Source organism: Fringilla coelebs, assembly GCF_963513975.1.
Source record: "Fringilla coelebs genome assembly, chromosome: 28".
Lineage (NCBI taxonomy): Eukaryota > Metazoa > Chordata > Aves > Passeriformes > Fringillidae > Fringilla > Fringilla coelebs.
The window spans coordinates 6328678-6347538 of record NC_140054.1 but is presented as its reverse complement, the minus strand read 5'-3'; the positions used below and the strand labels follow the sequence as shown (position 1 = coordinate 6347538).

General features: G+C 58.4%; 2 protein-coding genes across 3 annotated transcripts; both read right to left on the bottom strand.

Moving 5' to 3' along the window:
• Nucleotides 1–40: 40 nt before the first annotated feature.
• On the bottom strand, nt 41–11548 carry CEP85 (centrosomal protein 85). Of its 2 annotated transcripts, XM_084222759.1 has the most exons (14): nt 11530–11548; nt 10330–10399; nt 9658–9801; nt 7068–7762; nt 6288–6421; nt 5408–5525; nt 4940–5125; nt 4479–4631; nt 4234–4388; nt 3895–4015; nt 3421–3471; nt 3228–3335; nt 2466–2694; nt 41–2195 (listed from the first exon to the last, which is right to left on the bottom strand). In XM_084222759.1, the coding sequence occupies exons 2-14, from the start codon at nt 10382–10384 to the stop codon at nt 2032–2034; spliced, it is 2313 nt and encodes a 770-aa protein (XP_084078885.1). In that variant the 5' UTR covers nt 10385–10399; nt 11530–11548; the 3' UTR covers nt 41–2031. The 2 variants fall into 2 exon arrangements, with proteins under 2 accessions (XP_084078885.1, XP_084078886.1); XM_084222760.1 differs by lacking the exons at nt 9658–9801; nt 10330–10399; nt 11530–11548 and adding an exon at nt 8087–8452.
• A 696-nt stretch (nt 11549–12244) lies between these two features.
• CNKSR1 (connector enhancer of kinase suppressor of Ras 1) lies at nt 12245–18621 on the bottom strand (the record flags this gene model as incomplete). Its single annotated transcript, XM_084222763.1, has 21 exons — nt 12245–12653; nt 12736–12917; nt 13421–13511; nt 13589–13653; nt 13825–13898; nt 13992–14063; nt 14346–14419; nt 14509–14681; nt 14818–14848; nt 15022–15179; nt 15260–15393; nt 15851–15936; nt 16089–16208; nt 16459–16527; nt 16868–16927; nt 17008–17307; nt 17384–17425; nt 17563–17647; nt 17723–17913; nt 18177–18334; nt 18570–18621. The coding sequence occupies 21 exons, from the start codon at nt 18619–18621 to the stop codon at nt 12489–12491; spliced, it is 2382 nt and encodes a 793-aa protein (XP_084078889.1). The 3' UTR covers nt 12245–12488.
• Nucleotides 18622–18861: the final 240 nt, after the last annotated feature.

Here is an 18861-nt window from a genome sequence, read left to right as displayed (position 1 = left end):
GAGCTCGTCCCTCCCTCCCCAGGCAGGACGGCCTCGCACGAGTGGGTCAGAGCAGCTTTATTTGATACTCCAAATACAAACAAGCGCTGAGACAGAGGCTGGGACACAGACACTGAGCCCAACGGGACCGGGCACGACACCGGGGGACACGCGTGGCACGAGGAGGGGGGGGACAGGGAGGGAACACGGTCCTGCAGCCCTGACCTGGGGTGTTCTGTAGCAAAGAGCCCCAGATTTCCCCTGCAGCAGCAGCAGACAGCACCCAGACCACCCTCAGGGCCAGAGGGGCTCAGCTGAGCAGGAGGATGGGGACATGTCCCCGTGGAGGGGACACAGGACTGGGCACAGCTGCCGGGACAGCGCCAGGCAGCAGCTGAGGTGGTTCCAGCCACAATAATCTCATCTCAGCATCACCTCTGCAGGGACAGAGGGCACACCTGTCCCCTCACAGCACCCATGAACGAGATCTTGCACCCCAAAGCAAAGGGGAGAAGGAGATGGTGCCCAAAGCCCCTGAGAACCTGCAGGAGCCAGCAGAGCTCCCGGCAGTCAGGACCAACAGCTTCAAAACGGCCCTGGAAATGTGTTTTGCTCAGAACACAGCACCAGCAGCCTGGGTACAGACACAGCCAGGAACAGAACACCCAGGGAGAGCAGGACAGACAGACAGACACGGCTGTGTGCTCCCTGTGTGGGAGAAACCAACCAGCTCCTGGCCACCGTCCCCCATGGTGGCCAAACACCGAGAACAAAAGAGATTTGGTCTTAAAATTTTAACACAAAGGAATAACAAAAGCATTTCTGCCAAACCCAGGGCTCACAGCCCCAAGGTGAACCAAGAGCAGCCAAACAACAAGTGTCAGCAGGACTCTTCCCTGTCACAGCTTGGTCATCTTGCTCTTAAGATAAAAACCCAAGTTCCACCCTCAGTACTGTAAAGCTGTCACTGGGGTTGGGGAAGGTGGTGGGACAGTGAAACTGACCCCTCAGGGACTCATTCAGAAATCCCAGTACTTGCAGAGGAGCGGGGAAGGAGGGACAGGGCTGTGACAAAGCCCAAGTGGCCACTGCTGGCAGGAAGAGCTGCCTGTGCCACCTCCTCCACATCAGGACCAGTATGGCTTTCTCCCAGGGGCACAGAGGCTCTTGGAGGCTCTGGCAGGGGCCACAGACACTTGGAGCTCCCCAGGATTGTTTGTGATGGCTCTAAAAGGCTGTGAGAGGCAAGAGCAGCCCCTCACCTGCCAGAGGATGCATTAGGCACGGAGCAGAGTGGGGGCAGAGGGTTCTTCCAGCTCATTAAGGCACTTCAGCATCAATCCACTTCCTCTGCAGTCTGAATCACCGCCCACTCCCAGTGCTGATTCAGGGGGACAAAAGGCTTAAGGCTTCTGGGGTAACAGTGCCCAGGGGGAGCATCTCCAGAGTCCTTTAGTGTTGCTTTATTCCTCAGCTCATGCTGGCTGCTGAATGGTTGCATTACCTGAGGAGAGCAGGTCCTGCTCCATCAATCCAAGGCAGCAGCACCTCGATGTAAATGCCAGGAGTGGAACTGGCACACCTGCCTGCCTGTGGAATCCAGATACCCCACAAATACTCTGACAACCCTCTGGTCCCACTGGTCCCACAGGACCTGCACAGGGAGGTTATCAGCAAGACCAGGGCATACATTTCCTTTTAGCCATGATTTTCACTGTCACACTTGCATGTTCAGCATTTGACATGCCTGGAAGGCAAGTCAGAATTCGTCTCCCAGCATCAGAGACCACGGCAGCTCCAGCAAACACAGCACAAAACACATTCCACGAGATCAAAGCTACTGCAAAGCCTGACACTGAAGCCCTGAATTATCCCAGTCAGCAGCTGAACACTTCTGGCACACAGCCCCTGGTTCCTCACAGATCAGATCAGTCACACATCCTGTACCCGAGCAGAGGGATGGTAAAGTGCTGAATAGGTTTGGGGTTGTAGGAGCATAAGACTCCTGAGAGTTTCAAGTCTTCATTCCCTGTCTTACTTTGGGAGTGCTCTTTACTGGGTGATGCAGTTGTCTCCCATGTCCTGAGCGTATCTGTCAGATATTGCAGTCCTCAAGTCCTCCACCTCTTTGTGAAGCTCTTTTACCTCCACCAGTTTCTTGGCCAGTCCGTCAGGGCTCAGCAGGTCATCCTTCTCCTTCACAGGGTACTGCACAGCTGTGGGGTCAGAGAAGGGAGTTTCCTCACATGCAGTTCTCAGCAAGGATCGCACACATTTGCAAATCAGCCAGAAAAACCAACTCACATTTGCAAAAGAGGTTCTACTTAACATTCAGTTATTACAACATGCACCTTTGAAGCAAGCCAACCACAGAAAGAGCATGCAGAAGCCCAGAAAGAGCACCTTCCATGCTCTGTGTGAGTTATTTAGTTCTGCCAAGCACAGAAGGGTTTGTTCTGCCATCGCTCGAAAGGAAACGTACTCACAGTGAATGCCCAGGAGCAGAGAGAGGTTGGGGTCCTTGCCCTGAGCCCTCTGGGTGACGATGCTGTAGACAGACTGTAAATCCTGCAGGCAGCTGGCCAGCTCCCCGTGCAGCTCCTGGGCCAGGCGGGCAGCGTCAGCAGGCAGGGGCTGGGCCGTCAGCTGCGCCTGCCGGAGCTGCTCCTGCAGCGTCAGGTTCTTCTCAATCAGCTCCTGGTTCTGCACGGACAGCTGGACACACGGACACGGCACGTCAGCGGGCACCTGGGGCAGCACTGCCACTCTGGGGGCAGCTGCTCTGGGATGGGAGCAGAGGGCAGGAGCTGGTTTGCATGCAGCGCTCCGGGCCGTGCCCAGAGCAGCGAATGTCACTGTCACTGTCCCTGCCGAGGCCAGCGCAGCCAAAGCTCTCAGGAGGCCGTGCGCCCCAGCAGGGGCTGTGAGCCCCAGCGGTGGCTGTGCTTGCCTCGAGGGCTGCTGCTGGAGGGGCTCTGCCCAGCCCTTCAGCTGGGGCTGTGCTTGGGCTCCTGTTCTGCTGCCCCCAGCCGGCAAGCTGGGCCTCCTTCATCCCATCCCCATCAAGTTCCCGAGGCACAACCTGCTTCTGCTGCTTCCAGCAGGGCACAGCTCCTTTCACAGCCCTGACAGGACAACTGACTAGCAGGAAGCAGGAGAGATTGAGCTGCTGACTAAATTCAGGGCATTGCTCAGAGACACTCCATTGTTTGTTCAGTGCTACCCCCGGCACTCAAGCACCCCCTGACCTCTTTCACGGCAGCCCGGAGCTGCTGCAGAGCATTTTCCCTTCTCATCGCCTCCTCTTTCAGAGCTTGGCTTGTCCCCTCCTCCTGGGCCACCTGTTCTTCCAGGTTCTGGAACAGACCATGGGGACACAGTAAGTCTAACTCATTTCACAGCATATTCTCAAGTCCCAGGTCTCTCCCTGTCACCTCTCACCTTGACTTGCAAGGATAACTGCTCCATCTTCTTCTGCTTTTTGTCCACAATCTGCAATTAAAAGCAGAGGCATCAGAAGTGGCCACCCAGCTGCAGTTAATACCACCAGGAATTCTCCTTCAGTAGGACAGCATCTCCTCTCCTTCTCTTTGCTGTCCACTTACTGCTCTAATCACAGATGCTCTTAGGAGGGGACTTGGATAAAAGGCACCATTAGATTTATCAGCTAAAACCAGACATTGTATGCTTGTGGTTGTCCTCTCCCCTCTTCTGCATTCTGCAGCTTCCCCCCAGCATTACTGGAGAAGTGTGTGGTTATCACATCAAGAACAGCTTTTGGAACCCTGCACTCTGCAGCTCCAGGAACTGCTGCCTCAGTGCAATTGTCTTTACAAGTCCCCGATTTCCTCTGAGTGCCTGGTGTGACTCAGTGGAAGGAAAAACGTGGGATTCCTGACTGGGACAGCCCCTTACCTTCCTGAGGCAGTCACACTCCTTCTTCAGAGAGTCATGTTCCATTTTCTGCCTCTCCCCATCCTGGGCAGGGGGTCCTCTCTCTGCATTCTTTGCATACTGCTGCAACTTGTCCTGCAAGCTGCAATTAGCAGAACACCATGGGGAAAAAAACAGTTTTAGTTATGATCCCTCCCTTACTTTAAGACAGGAAACAATGTGAGGAGTGAAATTCAATTCATATCAAATGTCAGTGCTGCCCTGTTTGCACCCCACTCCCCCAGCTGCCAGGGCTGTGCATCACCCTCCTCGTGCAGCAGCTCCTGCAGTGCCAGCATGAAGCTGACTCCTCGTTCCTACCTGTGCACAGTGGACAGGAGCTCCCTCTCCTTGTGCTTTTGGGTTTCCAGCTGCAGCTCTTGCTCCCTGAAAGCAGCCTGGACATCTCCAAGCTCTGTTTCCAGTGCCAGCACTGTTTCCTGCAGGGCAGTGGTCTTCAGCTCAGATTCCTTCAGCTGCAACAAGAGGGGACTAGATGTAACTATAGAAAAGTCACCTCAGCAAGTATGTGAAGAGCCAGCATTGCAGCTCAGAGGAAGTTTTACCTTCTGACTCTGTTTCTGGTGGTCCTCAAGGGTTGGAAGATCAGCCAGGTATCGTTCCAGGGTCTCAATTCTTTGCTGCCTCTCTCTGTTTTGTTCAGATTCCTTCTGGCATTTCTTTTTAAGGTTATTAATGTGTTTGTCTCTTCCCTTTACCTGCAGGGACAGTTACAGACAAGTTCAGTTCATTTAATTTCTTATTTATTCTTCAGTCTTCCATAAGCCAAATCATTTAGCTTTTTTGCACATGACACAATGCCAAAATACAAGATGCCCTTAGCTCATTTAGCTAAAGACAGGCATTTTTTTGGTTGAAAGAGGAGGCACTGAAATGCTTCTAACTGCAGGAGGAGACAAGGCTTTTGCTTGCAAACCACAGTCTACAACAAGATGAGAAAACACCTGCAATTACAGACCACCACAGAAAGCTCCACCTCCCCATCTCCAGAGCAACAGGATCATACCCTTTCTTCCTGTTTCTTTAGCTCCTCTGCATGTTTCTGCACCGTCTCCTTCAGGGACTCCCGGACCAGCTTCACGTCCACCTCTGCAGCAGCCAGCTTCCTCTCCAGCTCAATGTTCTCCTTGCTGAGGCACTCAGTCTTCTCTGTGAACTGTGCTCGGAGGAAGGTGTTCTCCCGCTGCAGCTCCTGCAGGCACAGACAGCCCCTCAATCTGGGGGGTTACAAACTGCCCCCCAGCTGTGCCAGGGCTGTGTCCTCATCCTCCCCAGTCCCCAAACACCCCTCAGCCCATCTGACACAGCACAGCTTTAATCCAACCCAAGGGAATCTCAGGGGACAAGAGGTGATGCTAACTCCACACAAGGGATAATTTAGAATTTGACCCTGCCCAGTCCTGCTCAGCAAACACCTCAGCAGCAGTCTGGGCCAGTGGATTCAGCACTGCTGACTCACTGGCACCTGCTGTACCTGCATCCTCAGCATGTAGATGTCTCCATAGGATGCTGGGCAGCCCAGCAGGGCACTGTGCACCTGCAGCTCACTCTCCCGGACCTTCTGCTCCAGCTGGGAAATGTGCTGCCTCTGTCTGTAACAAAACAGGCAATTCACTCTTCTCAAACATAGAGAGCAGCAGCACAACACAAACAGAGCCACCACAGCACTGCTGCTCCACACAGCGACCAGCAGAGCACAAACACAACTCTGCCACTCAGACTTCACCTGCAGAGAAATAAACACTTTAACCTTTTTTACAATTCTCATTAACTTTTCTTCCCTTCCCCCAATCATGATTACAGATAAAACACACAAGCCTTGCATGTTTTGGAGGATCCAGCTAGACTCTAGAGCTTAGGAGTGGAATGAACAGACAACAGATGACTCAAAAAATGGAAGAAAAAGTATTTACAGTCCAGATGTTGAAGGTACTTTCCATTAGGACTTACTTTTCAAAAAGCTTGTGCACCACTAGCCTTAGATAAGAGATATGTTGTTTACCAGCCCAAAGTCACAAAAACCCAAATTTAAAATAAAGGTCTCAAAGAGCTCCCAGAAAAGAGGCAGTTATTTTGACATTCCAGGTTAATCATGATATGAACAGAAATCTTTATCCCTTATAAAACACAGAAAACCATAAAAAAATTAATTTATTTGAGCCCTTCAGGATCATTGTCCTAATTCCAAGAAGGAGAGAAGAGCTCAAGCTGTTTTCTAAGGTCCTTTTATTGTTCTTTGCAATAAAACACAATCAGCTGGGCAAAAGGGACTCTGAGAAACGAGCCTTCCTTGGTACTTTCCAAATGGAAATGGACTGGACTCTTTGAACCACATGTCAGGATCGAAGCCTCACCTGTCAATGAGGAGCTCTTTCTCCTTGAGCAGGTTTTCATTGGAGTTCAGGATATTGATCCACTGAGCTGGGTCAGGTGCAGGCAGGGATGGGGAATACAGAGAGGAATGGGGGCAGGTGCCTCCATTTTGTAACTGCAAGAGGAGACAAAACAAGGAGGGAGAGGTCTGTGCCCCACAGGGGTAATTGCAACACTGCTGCAGCTATTTTGCACACTGTGTGCTCATCTGCATGCCAGGGCAGGGCTATTTCAGTCTCTGTTGATGTCCAAGAACAAGAAGGTTTGCCCAAGCACAACTGGAGATTAACAAATAATTTTAGATCACTGTCCTAGCTCGCTGGAAACAATTTGTCTCCATTAGGGTACAGCTAGTGGGAGGTAGTAAACAAACTGCTTCCACCTAATAAACTGCAGTTAGTTTCATGCATTTTTTCAAAAAAGCCTTTCTTAATCCTAGATACAGAACAAAGCCATTCTAGACACTGCTTAAAACCTCTTGGCATGCTTTTTCTTCCCAGTTTCTATCAGACAGGGTATTTCAGCTCTTGATCTGGCAGGTGGAGCAGCCCTGTAACACAATCCAGGGCTGCTCTGCACCCGCAGCGTGTCAAACGATACCTGTGACACCACAGGCTGTAAAAACAGACCACTAGGAGACTTCTGCTGTCACTCAGGGAGAAGCAGCAGACATTTTCCCCCTGGCTCCTTAGTCTGGGACCACAATTCCTGACTACAGAGACAGGAAGGCTTTTCAAGCTCACACAGCCACAGCTGCCTACCTGCATCTGCTCCACCTGCAGCCGCACTTTGTCCAGCTGCTGTTTCCAGGCACTGAGCTCGCAGACTCCCTGGTGGGGGTGCAGGGTGCAGCCTTCCTGCATCCAGGCTCGGCCTGGGGGAGCTGCCACAGGTTTGGAATACAAACTGTTGGCCTGGAGTCCCGCTGGCATCAGCCTGCTCCCGCCGGGCCAGGGCCCGTCGCGCGGCTCGCAGGCTCCGTTGGCCCCCGGCGCCCGTTTGCTCTCTGGCAGCACCTTGTAATGGTCCTTCCCCGCCTCAGAGCTGGGGTTGAGCTGCTGGCACCTGTGCAGAGGGTCAGTGCACACGCTGTCCAGGAACAGAGACTGGTTCAGGGTCTGCTCCACGGCAGGGGTGTCGAACTTCCAGGCGCCCTCCGTGCGGGTGCGGTCGGCGGGAGGCCAGGCGTGCTCGCAGCCATTGTCCCCCGAGGCCCTGCAGAGCCGCAGCAGCTCCCTGGGCGGCACCTGAGGGCACTTCCCGGCGTTCAGGTCCCCGTTCCTGGCGAGCCCTGGGCGGTCAGGGGCAGAGCCTGGCCCGGCAGAGCCCTGGTCCCCTGCAGGGCACAGCTTGGAGGGCGAGGCACCCAGCGTGGAAGGCATAACGTGGGCTGTTGGAATGGTCACCTGGGTTTTGATGGGATGGAATGAGGAACCGCTACTGGAGTTGCAAAAGTCTAGGGGAAGAAGAAGAGTGATACTCTAATTACAGTCCTGAAAATACAATCCTCCAGTGAGCTTTCCAAAATGACTTTAAAACCAGCTCCTTTCCCACTGAACACATCCTCCTAAGCAGCAGCAGCAGCATGATGATTCAGGCACATCTGTGTTCCCCCTCACTACAAGTTTCAGGAACCTGCTGACCTTTTCCTCCCACCACAGGAAGAATCCGAGTTTAATCCATATTTTTCATCTACTCTAGTATAATCTTGAATCAATGTTACCTTTCTCTAGGTTTAGAAGTCAAGTCCTCGATACTGAATAAAAAGGCTGAAACTTACTGATGTGAACACTGAGCCCGCGATCCTGCTCTGCCCGTCCCACAGCTCAGCGACTCCAAAGGGTGAGCAGAGCTAGCAGCAGCCTTCCCTGAGCCCATGGTGAGCCTCCAGCATCGCTGACCCCGAGGATCTGACCTTGCAGCCCCTCCAGGACAGCCCGGCAGAGCCTGTCCCAGAGCTGGGGCAATGGCTCTCACCTACGGCCACAGGAAGTGAGACAGAGCGCCCGCCCTGCCAGCGGGGCACCAAACCTGGCTGCAGGCAACTCGGGGTTATTCTTAGCAGCTCTCAGATTTCAATACAGCAACAGCAAGGGCTGAGAAAGGCAAACAGCAAAGGGTCCCTTCCCACTCCTTGTCCTGAGACGTTCTGTGTCGCAGGAATTCCAGGTTTGTCCCGGGAACACACGCTTGATTTCCTCATGGCTTTGGCCCAAGGCCCGTCCCCACGTGATGCTCCAGCCAGTCACCCTCCCACCTGTTTGTACCCTCCAAGCACTGCTACAACAATGAATAAACACTACAATTTGAATACAGCCCAAATCAGACTCTGCAAAGACCAAAACCACACACACTAAAGGCACTCAACCCTTCCATCACAAACCAGCAGTGAGGGCAGAAAATCTCTCAGCACAGCTTGGCTGTGCCTGGGGACTCCAGAGAACACCATGCTACTGGGCAGCTGCAAGCACGTTCACCTTGGCACAGGGAGCAGACAGCACCATTTCCTTTTACAGCCCCTAAATTTATCCCCTGGTGTCACTGTCAGGAACCCGAGGTCCCTGAGCAGCACATCACGTGGGGGTGCTGCAATCAGCTCCTGGAGGGTGCTGAGGGTCCTCACAACAACATTTCTGACTAATGTCCTGAGCTCAGCGTGCCCCAGCAGCAGCCAGGCCTGCAGGTCACCCTCGGCTGTGACATCACCAGGGCCCAGAAGGGTCATTTCCCAAAGGAAATCATCTGCCCTGCCCCCAGCTGCCAAATGGTGTTTGATCATCCTGAGAGAGGCCTGATGGAACACTTCAGCATGTGCTCGTGTAGTGTTTCCAGCAGTGCCTCCAACAGCCAGACCTGCTGAAGCCTCCATTTCACTGGCACATCACTGAGATCTACAGTCTTAATAATCATTCCAAATGCTCCCTGGAACACAGGGCTGTGTGAAGTGTCCTAAGGAACACCTTGTTACTGAAAAGAGAATTTATAAGGGTTAAAAAAACAGGTGGAAAGAATTGCTGGGACCAGAAATTTCACCATGTGCCTCAGCTGAAGGCCAGGCTGCAGAGCTCCCAGCTCTAACACTGCACAGCCAAACACAAAGGCACCTACAAATTATTTCCTTAAAAAAAAACCCTTAAAATCACCCAACAAACTGGCTGATAAATCTCTCACTGAACAGTAAGAACCAGCAAGTCACCAAGGTGCCTTTTGGCCAGTTAAAAGCCCTGCAGTGAGACAATAAGCTCAGAGACACAGCCAGCCCCCCCTCCCTTGGTGACATCCCAGCCACCTGCAGGCCCTGTGCCAGGCTGTGCCCCCCAGGTGTCCCTGTGCCCCAGGGGTGCCCCTCACCCTCGGTGCTGTCCGAGCAGGAGGTGCCAATGCCCCCATCCCCGCTCTCGGCCACGCTGGGACAGCGGCTCAGCGACCTCAGGGACACCATGGCTGCCTTCCACTCACTCTCCAGGAACTGGCTCTTCTGACAGCTGCTGGGGCCTGCAGAGGAAAAACAGGGGGATTTGTGCTTTAATTAAGCCATATGTAATTACCAGTGCCTCCAAAACCCAAGCTGGTCCTTGCTTCGCTCCCTGAGTTCCTGTTAAAAAAATATCTTTCCCTAAAGGAAATGGCAGGAAGCACAGGGAAGTGAAATAATATCAACAGGAGACTAAACAACAACCTTGGGAAGGAAGTCAGAATGCAGAAGCTGTAAATTATATTCCCATTGATTAGTTTGGTCATGTTACACCCAGCTGGTGCTCTGACTGAAAGGAGCAGGAGCACAGCAGAAGTGGGCAGGTTAAAGAGGCATTTTTGCATTAATTCTCCCAGATTCATCAGCTATCAGCTTAAGGGAGAAATCCCTTACCAAATGACTGCTGAAAAGGCAGGCAAGGGGAGAAAATAAGACTTTTCTGAACAAAAAGCTTCTGGTAGAGAATCTTCTGAGGGCCACGTGCCTCCTCAGAGAACGTGAGCCAGGATCTGACAGCAGCAGGGCTCTGGAGAAAGGACTGTCCTTACCCAGTGGATTCTTCTGCAGCAGCCTCAGGTCTGGATCTTTCTCAGGAGCAGCCATCTTATCTACCTAGAGCTGGATAAATGAATAAAAACCCTATTTAAGTGAGTATAATCCACACCCTGTTCCCACTAACCAAGCAAAGGGGGCACACAGCAGCTACTTATCAGAGGAACACAGCATTTGGTATTTAATTAGCATCCTCTCCCAGTAATATCTGGTTTTTCCCTGCAGTAACACTTTTAAAAAAACCAAAACAGACCCTTGCAGATTTTCTTAATGCCTGTTTGCACCATTCTCCAGGTATTCAGCAGCACCTTCCAGCTGTTATCTGCGTCTACAGAGACTAAAAATTTCTCTTTAAAAGTCTTAACTCTCAACCAGATCATTTCTGCCCTCTGTAGAGGTCACTGAGCAACTACATGATGAAAGAGTCCTTCAAAAATCAGCCTTTCTGTGCCGTGAATGGCAATCTTTATCTGCCCAGAGTTTTGGGTTAATTTATCCATTTCTCTGAGTGCTTCAGACAGTGAATTTCCTGTCTCTGATAATGCAAGTGCAATTTACAAATTACAGACTGGAAATTCAAGGCCTCTACAAACCCGTACTCAATCCTCACTCAGCATTTGCTACAGATTTTTGCTAAACTGCTTGAAAGAGCTCAGAGAAGACATTAACTCCTAGAAAACATTCATATACACAGATGTTCCAACCCAGCAGAAACACTGCGAATACCACAGGGGAGCGAACCAGAAACTGCATTTTACTCAGCAAAGAAACGAAACGCTTCTACATAAACGCAGTGCTCATTATGGTTAATTTAGGTGCGGTTAATTAGGGCAGATATCATTGTAGGTAAATTTCTGACGGGCCGGAGGTCCCGGTCCTTGATGGGGGGGCGGGGGGGGGGGCAGATCGGAGGAGCCCCCGGAGGGTCTGGGGGCTCAGCAGCTGACCCAGGGAGTGTCGGTCCTGCGGGCCCGGTCCCTGAGGGGGGAGCAGGGCCCGGTCCTTGAGCGGGGAGCAGGGCCCGGTCCCGAAGGGGCGGCCACGAGGAGCGGAGGGACCGGTCCCGGACGGGCTGGAGGCTCCGGGGCGCGGTGCCGGTGTGGCAGCGGCGCTGCCGGAGCCCGGTGGCGGTGCCGGTACCGTGTGGGTGCGGCCCGGGCTCGCTGCCGGTGCCGGTACCGGGCTCTGTCCCTCACCTGCCGCTGCCGCCGCCGCCGCTCCCGCCACCCCCGCGCGCCGCGACCGTTACCTCCGCCGGGAGGGGCGTGGCAGAACGAGGAGGGGCGTGGCTTCCTGGTGTATCAGCCAATCTAATGTTCCGACCACGCCCCTGGCGATGCCTCATTGGCTCGGCTGAACGCTGTCCCCGCCCCCGCCGCGAAGGGCTCTGGCGGGGGAAGAGTGGCCGCGGGCGGCACCCGTAGTGCGGGAGCTGAGGGGGCTCTGGCCGGGGACAGGGGGAAGCGGGGGCGCCTCTCGATCGCCACAGAGATCGCCTGCCAGGAGAGCGGCAGGACGAGAGAAAACCGCCCCAGGCTGCACCAGGAGAGCGGCAGGACGAGAGAAAACCGCCTCAGGCTGCGGCAGGGGAGCCCCCACAGCCCCTGTCAGGGGAGCGGCTGGACGAGAGGAAGCCGCCTCAGGCTGCAGCCCGGGAGGGTGAGGTTGCACGTCAGGAGGGATTTCTCCATGGAGAAGGTGGTCAAGCACTGGCACAGCCTGCCCGGGTCAGTGGTTGAGTCACCGTCCCTGGGAGTGTTCAAAAAAATGCGGATGTGGTGCTTGGTTTAGTGGTGAACGCGGCAATGCCAGGTTTACAGCTGGACGCGATGATCTTGGAGGTCTCTTCCAGCCTAAACAATTCCATGATTTGATGATTTCAGCGCCAAGAAAAACCACGGCAGGACCAGGCCCTGTCAACACGTTTATTTACAGCAGAAGAGCCACGGCTGGGCTGGCAGCAGCAGCACAGCGGGCTCTGAAAATCCCCTCCCTGCCGAGCTGCGGCCAAGGCAAGGAAAAATTAAGACTGTCACTTAAAACGAAGGAGCCACATCCCCTGCGGGACGGACCCTCTGGGGGCTGAGCCTTCCAAAATCCGTTCAGGCCGCCCAGCACGGAGCGCCCGCCGTGCCCCGAGTCCTGCGGGCGGGTGTCAGGGCTCGGCCGCCGCTCCAGCACCGCCCGGCCGCCCTGCCCAGCCCTCCCGCAGCTCCTGGTACAGCTCCTGGTGCTGCTCCTTCCAGCGCCTGAAGGTGTCCGAGGTGAGCGCCGCCTCTCCCAGCAGCTGCTCCAGCGCCTGCAGCTCCGCCAGCTTCGCCTGCCCGGAGCAACGCCGCACGTTTTAGGGGACAGCCGTGGGCAGGGGGCACCGGGGGGCTCGGGGGGCCGCGGGCTCCCACCTTGAGCGTGCTCTGCAGGGCCCGCACGGCGTGCACCCTCTCGTTGATGAGCGGGTTCCTGTTGCGCCGCAGGAAGGACTTTCGGCACTGCTCCTGCGTCAGGACCCGCCGCTGCCCCATCAGGGACACCCCGCCCTGCCGCAGGCACCGCGCCAGGCTCTCCAGATCCTCCCCGCCGGCCTCTGGGCAAGGACAGGGGGCACTGCAGCAGGAGGGCAGCCCCAGACCCCGCGGGGCTCCCCCGTGCCCCGAAGGCGTGGGATCGTGGAGTGCTTTGGCTCGGGAGGGAGCTTGAAGATCATCTTGTTCCACCCCTGCCATGGCGGGACAGCTCAAACTGTCCCAGGCTGCTCCATCCAGCCCGGCCTTGGGCACTGCCAGGGATCCAGGGGCAGCCCCAGCTTCTCAGGCACCCTGTGCCAGGGCCTCACCACTCACACAGGGAAGACTGTCCTTCTAAACCAACTCCTGAACCAATCTAAACCTCTTTTTAGTTTACATCCATTCCCCCTTGCCCTGTCACTCTGTGCCCTCATAAAAAATCCCTCTCCATCTTTCCTGCAGGCTCCTTCATCCCGAGATGGTTCACACCCAAACACACCCCAGCTCGAGTCCCCCCAGCACACCCAGGGGCAAAAGGGAGGGACACAAGGTGACAGGGTCAGATGTCCCCCCCTGCACCTACCCATGGGGGAGCAGGGCCGGGGGCTGCCCTGGGGGCTGCTGGCTGGGGAGAGCTGTGCCTTCTCCGGGGTGTTCTGCAGCCTCCTCCTTGGCTGAGGGACAGATGGGCAGCAGGTGAGACAGGGAACTCTGTCCCTCTGTCCCCAGGGTGTCCCCCAGGGCCACTCACCGAGTCAGATCCATGCCTGGGGGACTCATCCTCGGGGTCCTCAGCTTCTGTCTCACTGTAGCAGTCTGGAGGCCGGGGGGGAGGACAGAAATTCCCTCCCAGGGCTGAGCATCATCCCAGCCGCCCCTCAGGGAGCGCTTGTCACATTCCCCCAAATCCTGGGCCAAGCTCCCAGTGGCACCACTACCCCATGGGGACCCCCTGCCCCTGAGCCCAGCCCGGGGGGGCCTCCCTACCTTCCTCCTTGTCTGGGACTGCCTGCTGGGCCAGCGTGTGCTTTGTCTTGGCTGCTACCAGGCGACTGACCCACCTGGGGAGGGAGAGGATGGACACACAGGGCCAGGAGGCTCCTGGCCAGCCCGGGGTGCTGGGGCCACTGCTGGCCCTTGGCTCTGTTACTCACATGCTCAGGTCAGCCAAGGTTTCAGCAGCAAACACGAAGGGCTTGTACGTCTGGTGGCACAGCTGGAACACGCTGAGGACAAGGGGGTGGCTGCCTGTGCTGCTGGGGTGACACAGGGCCAGCCCCCTCCAGCCTCCCCAGCCCAGCTCCAGTCCTCAGCCTCATCCCAGAAACCCCAGGAACACAGTGCAAGCCTTGCTCAGAGTGTGGGCTCAGGTGCCAGCCCTGTGGGGACCTCACCAGCCCTCTGGGGACCTCACCACCCCCGTGGGGACATCAGCACGTGGCCTTGGCACAGCATCCCCCCCTTTTCCACCACCATCTGCGGGTGACAGTGAGCCAGACCCCACTCACTATTTCTTCTTCTGCTCCCTGGTGCTCTCCAGGTTGTAGGTGGCCACGTTGATGAGTCCTGCAGCCCTCTCATCCTGTGGGTCAGGGACAGCTGTGTGGGGCACCACCCTGGGAGATGCCAGCTGCCCAGGAGGGGACAGGGCCCCCCCGTGCCCCCACTCACGTTGGGGTGGTTGTACCAGTAGAGCGTGTGGCCCTTGAGCACAACCCAGCAGCGCTTCCACTTCTGGGCCATGAAGCCCACGTGCTCCTTCTTCTTGAGGAGCCACCCGTCGCAGTCCACCCGGCCCAGGTCCCGGCACGAGACCCGCCGCCGGCTCAGCCGGGTCGCCACTCCTGCGCCAGGGCCCCGGGGGGGTCAGGGCAGGGCAGGGGGAGCAGAGCCCCCCGGGACAGGGCAGGGCAGGGGGAGCAGAGCCCCCCGGGCCAGCCCCCAGCCCCGCTCAGCCCAGCCTGGCAGGGCTCTGCTCACCTTTCGCTCTGCGTCCTGTGCTGGGGCTGCCCTGGGCGGGGACACAGATGAGATTTTAGTGACAGGGCAGGGCAGTGTTTGCTGAGCCCCCCCCAGCAGCACCACAGCCTTAGGGACCCCCGCAGGATCCCCAATTCACACACTCACAGCAGGGGCTCGAGGGGAACTTCTGACACCCCCAAGTGTGTCTCCCCCAGCTCTCACCTCTTCAGGGCTGGGCTCTGCTCCCCCCGCCCCCGTGGCGGGGGCTGCCCTGGGGCTCAGCTCTGTGGCACAGGGTTCAGTGGCAGCAGGGGGGCTCGGGGGGGTGCCCAGGGGGGTGTCCAGGGCGCTGCCACTGTCCCACACCTCCTCTGCAGCACCTGTGAACAGCGAGCGGGGCTGCAGCCTCGTGTCCTGGGGGGAGCTGCTCCCTCCCCGGTCACCTCTGCTCCCGTCCTACCCTGTCCCGTCGGACCCGGCAGCTCCTCCACAGCTGCCCCGGGCGGCCTCAGATCCCGCTCGTCCTCTTCCTGCTCCTCGTCAGTGACGGGATCCGGGACAGACTCTGGTCCCGAGTCCAAGTCGGCCGCAACGCTGGGAGGAAAAGGGGATCCCTGAGGCCCAGAGCTCCGGGAGCGCCGCCGGGGTCCCCGATCCGCCTCGGGCTGGGGCACCCCCGGCGCCGCCTGCCCCGGGAACGGGCCGGAGGGGGCGCGGGGGCAGAGCTCCAGCCCCGTTCCGGCGGGCTGCCCGGCTCGGCTGCTGCCCGCGCTGCCGCTGGCTCTCCGCACGCCTTTCCATTCCGGGAGGGGAGAAGGGTCATGGCTAAATATAGTTCCAACCCCACTAAAACGTTACCAAGTGAATGAATTACAAACTCCCCTTTTGTCATTCCTTAAGACTCCTGTCAGCTTCCCGGGCTGCTCACAGGCAGCTGCTGCACTGCTGGCACCTCTCCCCCCAAAAAAGGGCTGGGAAGGGGCCCCGGGTGCACCCAAACATCTCCTTGCTGGCCAGACTGGGGGTGTTGGGGTGAAGGGATGAGGCTCACCTGGAGGTCAAGGACACGGGGCTGCCTGGGCTCTCACCACTCCTGGTACCAGGGGAATCTGCAGCATCCAAAAATGCTCCTGGGGGCTGTGGATGGAGTGTCAGTGCCAGCCCCATCCCACCATGCACCCCAGAGCTTTAGGAATCTCCAGGGTGATGGGAGATGCCCAGCTCTGAGCATCTCTGCCTGGTTCCCAGCATGGCACCGGGGCTGGACTGGGAGCACTGGGATCACTCACCTGCTGCCTGGGAGAGGGGGGTGAGCCAGGCAGGTCAAGGGGGATCTTCTTCAGCACCAAAGTCACCCTGTTCCCCTTCTCCAGCAGCTTCCTCGCCAGGCTGACAGGTGTCCAACCCACCTGCAAATCCTGGGTGAGCTCTGGGCCACTGCCCTGGCCCCATGGATGCTTCATCCTCCAAACCCACCCAACCACAGATCCCACATCCCCCAAATCCTCCTGGCAATGGGTCCTGTGTCCCCCAGACCTTCCCCAGCCACGGCTCCTGCTTTTTGCTGCTCGTAACTCCTGCATCCCCACCTGAGCCCTCCCTGCCCATGTCCTCCCTGCCAAGCCCAGCAGCCCCCTGGAGCCCCTGTCCCCAACTCACCACCACCTGCTCATTGACCTGCACGATCTCGTCCCCGGGCAGGATGTGGCCCCCGTGGGCAGCCAGGGCCTGGGCAGAGAGGGGGGACAGTGGGGTGCCAACTCCTGGCTTCCCTCCCTCCCAAGCTAATCCCACTCCGGATCTCTCCTGGTCAAAGAGAACCAGGGGGGTTAACCACAGCACCCCCGGAGCTGCTGCTGGGGCCGGGGTGCAGAGGGGGCTCCCCCATGCCCAGGCTGTGCTCACTGGTGGGATGAGCTGCACGGGCTCAGCCACAGGCAGCCCCTTGCTCTGGGTCAGGGGAGGGCAGACCAGGGCCCTAATCTGGATCCCATGGAGGGGGGGTGCTCCCCACAGGGCATAAAAGGGGGTGACTGAGGGGCAGGGGCTGACAGGGCCCCTCACTCACCTCTAGGGTGATGGCAGACACAAAGTGCAGGCAGGAGCTGGTGGAGGTGATCTCAAAGCCCTGGGGGGGCCAAGATGGGGGTTTGAGCAGGGGGCTGGGGGTCCCGAGGCAGAGGGGGGCCCTGGGGTGAGGGGACTCACCAGTCGGGCAGTGAGGAGTGGCTGGAGGCTCCCCAGAAGATCAGAGGGCGGTGTTGGGGTGTCAGGGGATCCTGGGGGGCTGCCCCATTGGCTGTGGGGCAGCGCTGGCGTGTCAGGGGATGTTTGGGGGCTCTCCCACGGGCCGAGGGGCAGTGTTGGGGTGCTGGGGGACGTCGGGGGGCTGCCCTGTGGGCCGTGGAGCAGCGCCAGCCCCACGCGCTGCAGCACAGCCCTGCGGTCCAGCAGCGCCGGGGGGCTGCAGCCCACGATGCTCTCGCAGATGCCCTCGATGTGCTGGCACTGGGGAGGACAGTGGGGGTGAGGGGGGCCCTGGCAGCCCCCCGGGCCTGCAGCCCCCTCCTCACCCAGCACTCACAATCTGCAGGATCCCACTGTTCCTCTCGGCCGCAGGAAGGTCCTGGGGGACAGGATGTGGGATGAGCACCGTGGGGTGGCTCCATCCCAGCTGGGGGTCCCTGTGGGGAACCCCCTGCACCCCATGTCCCCTGAGCAGAGCTCTGGGGGTCAGGAGAGCAGCTAGCCCCGGGCACTCACTGCCTGCAGCGTCTCTGCCAGCTGGGCACACAGCAGGATGATGTCCCGGCTGGCCGAAAAGTCATTGAGGGTGGAGAACAGGTACCTGGGGGGAAGACAGAGCTCAGCCCCCGGGGTGGGGGGCACCCAGCACCCAGGGGTGGCCTCACCTGCCCCACACCTGTTGAGCCAGGAGAAGAGTTCCTTGGCAGCCCCGACCAGGTCGATGACTCGGGCCAGGAGGGTGAGGGAAGGTGGCTGGGGGGCATCCCCTGCTGACAGCCCCCCCTGCACCAGGCTCTGGATGCCCCGTGCCAGCTCCTGCAGCCTCTCCGTCAGTGTCCGCAGGCTGGTGCTCTCCAGCCCTGTGTCCTGGAGGGACAGCAGTGCCAGGGGATGGATGGGCAGGGTGGCATTCAGTGTGTCACCTTCACCCGGCCCACAGTGCCCCCACGTCCTTCCCTCTGCCCAGCTCAGGGTCTCCTCAGAGCCCCTCTCTACCGAGCCCAGGGTGCCCCTGTGTCCCCACCTCCATCTGTCCCCTTCCACCCAGCCCAGGGTGATCCCACATCCTCGTCCTTCAGCCCAGGGAGCCCCCACGTCCTCCTGCTCCTCCCCCGGCTGCCGGCACTCACCAGGTTACAGAGCTGCTCCACAGCCTCCAGCAGCAGCTCCTGGTGTCCCAAGGGCCGCACGCCCAGAGCCTCCAGGACCCCCGAGTCCAGCCCCAGCAGGTCGGGCCCCGAGAGCCCCCAGGCCTCGAAGGGGTACCCCTGCACCGCCGAGTCCAGCCCTGCCACAGATCAGTCCCCCCTGGCAGTGTCCCCCGGCCGGGTGACCCCAGGGGTGACCCCTGGCTGATGGCAGGATCCTCTCCACCCAACGCGCTCACCCGGCCTCGGCCCGACCGGTGGGAACGGCCAGACCCCTCCCGGGGAGGAGCCGAGGGACGGGAAGTACCGCCACCCCTGCCACACGTCCCCAGGCTGGGGACACCCCCCCGAGCCCGAGGACAGCCGGGGACTCACCTCGGAGCCAGGCGGCCGCCTGCGCGGGGCCCCAGGAGCGCACGGGCTCCATGGCGGCGGGCCCGGAGCGGCGGCGGGCCCGGAACGGCGGCGGGCCCGGAGCGGCGGCGGGCGCGGCTCTCACCTGCGCCGGGCGCGGCTCCCACCTGCGCCGGCAGCCGCAGCCCCATTGGCGCTCCCGGGTGCCGCTCAGCGCCGGGCCCGCCTGCCCCAGGACGGTGCCGTGGGGCGAGGCCCCAGTGAGTCACGGCCCGGACGGTGACACACGGCCGCTGGAAGCCCCGGGAAATGA

Bases quoted from the DNA above. Each gene is read 5' to 3' on its own strand.
- CEP85 (XM_084222759.1), bottom strand. From the start codon at position 10,384: ATGGCTGCTCCTGAGAAAGATCCAGACCTGAGGCTGCTGCAGAAGAAT. The intron at 5,526-6,287 runs GTGAGGCTTCGA...GTTTTGTTACAG, and splicing joins AAAGAGCTCCTCATTGACAG to ACAGAGGCAGCACATTTCCC. The intron at 2,196-2,465 runs GTGAGTACGTTT...CTGACCCCACAG, and splicing joins TCTGCTCCTGGGCATTCACT to CTGTGCAGTACCCTGTGAAG.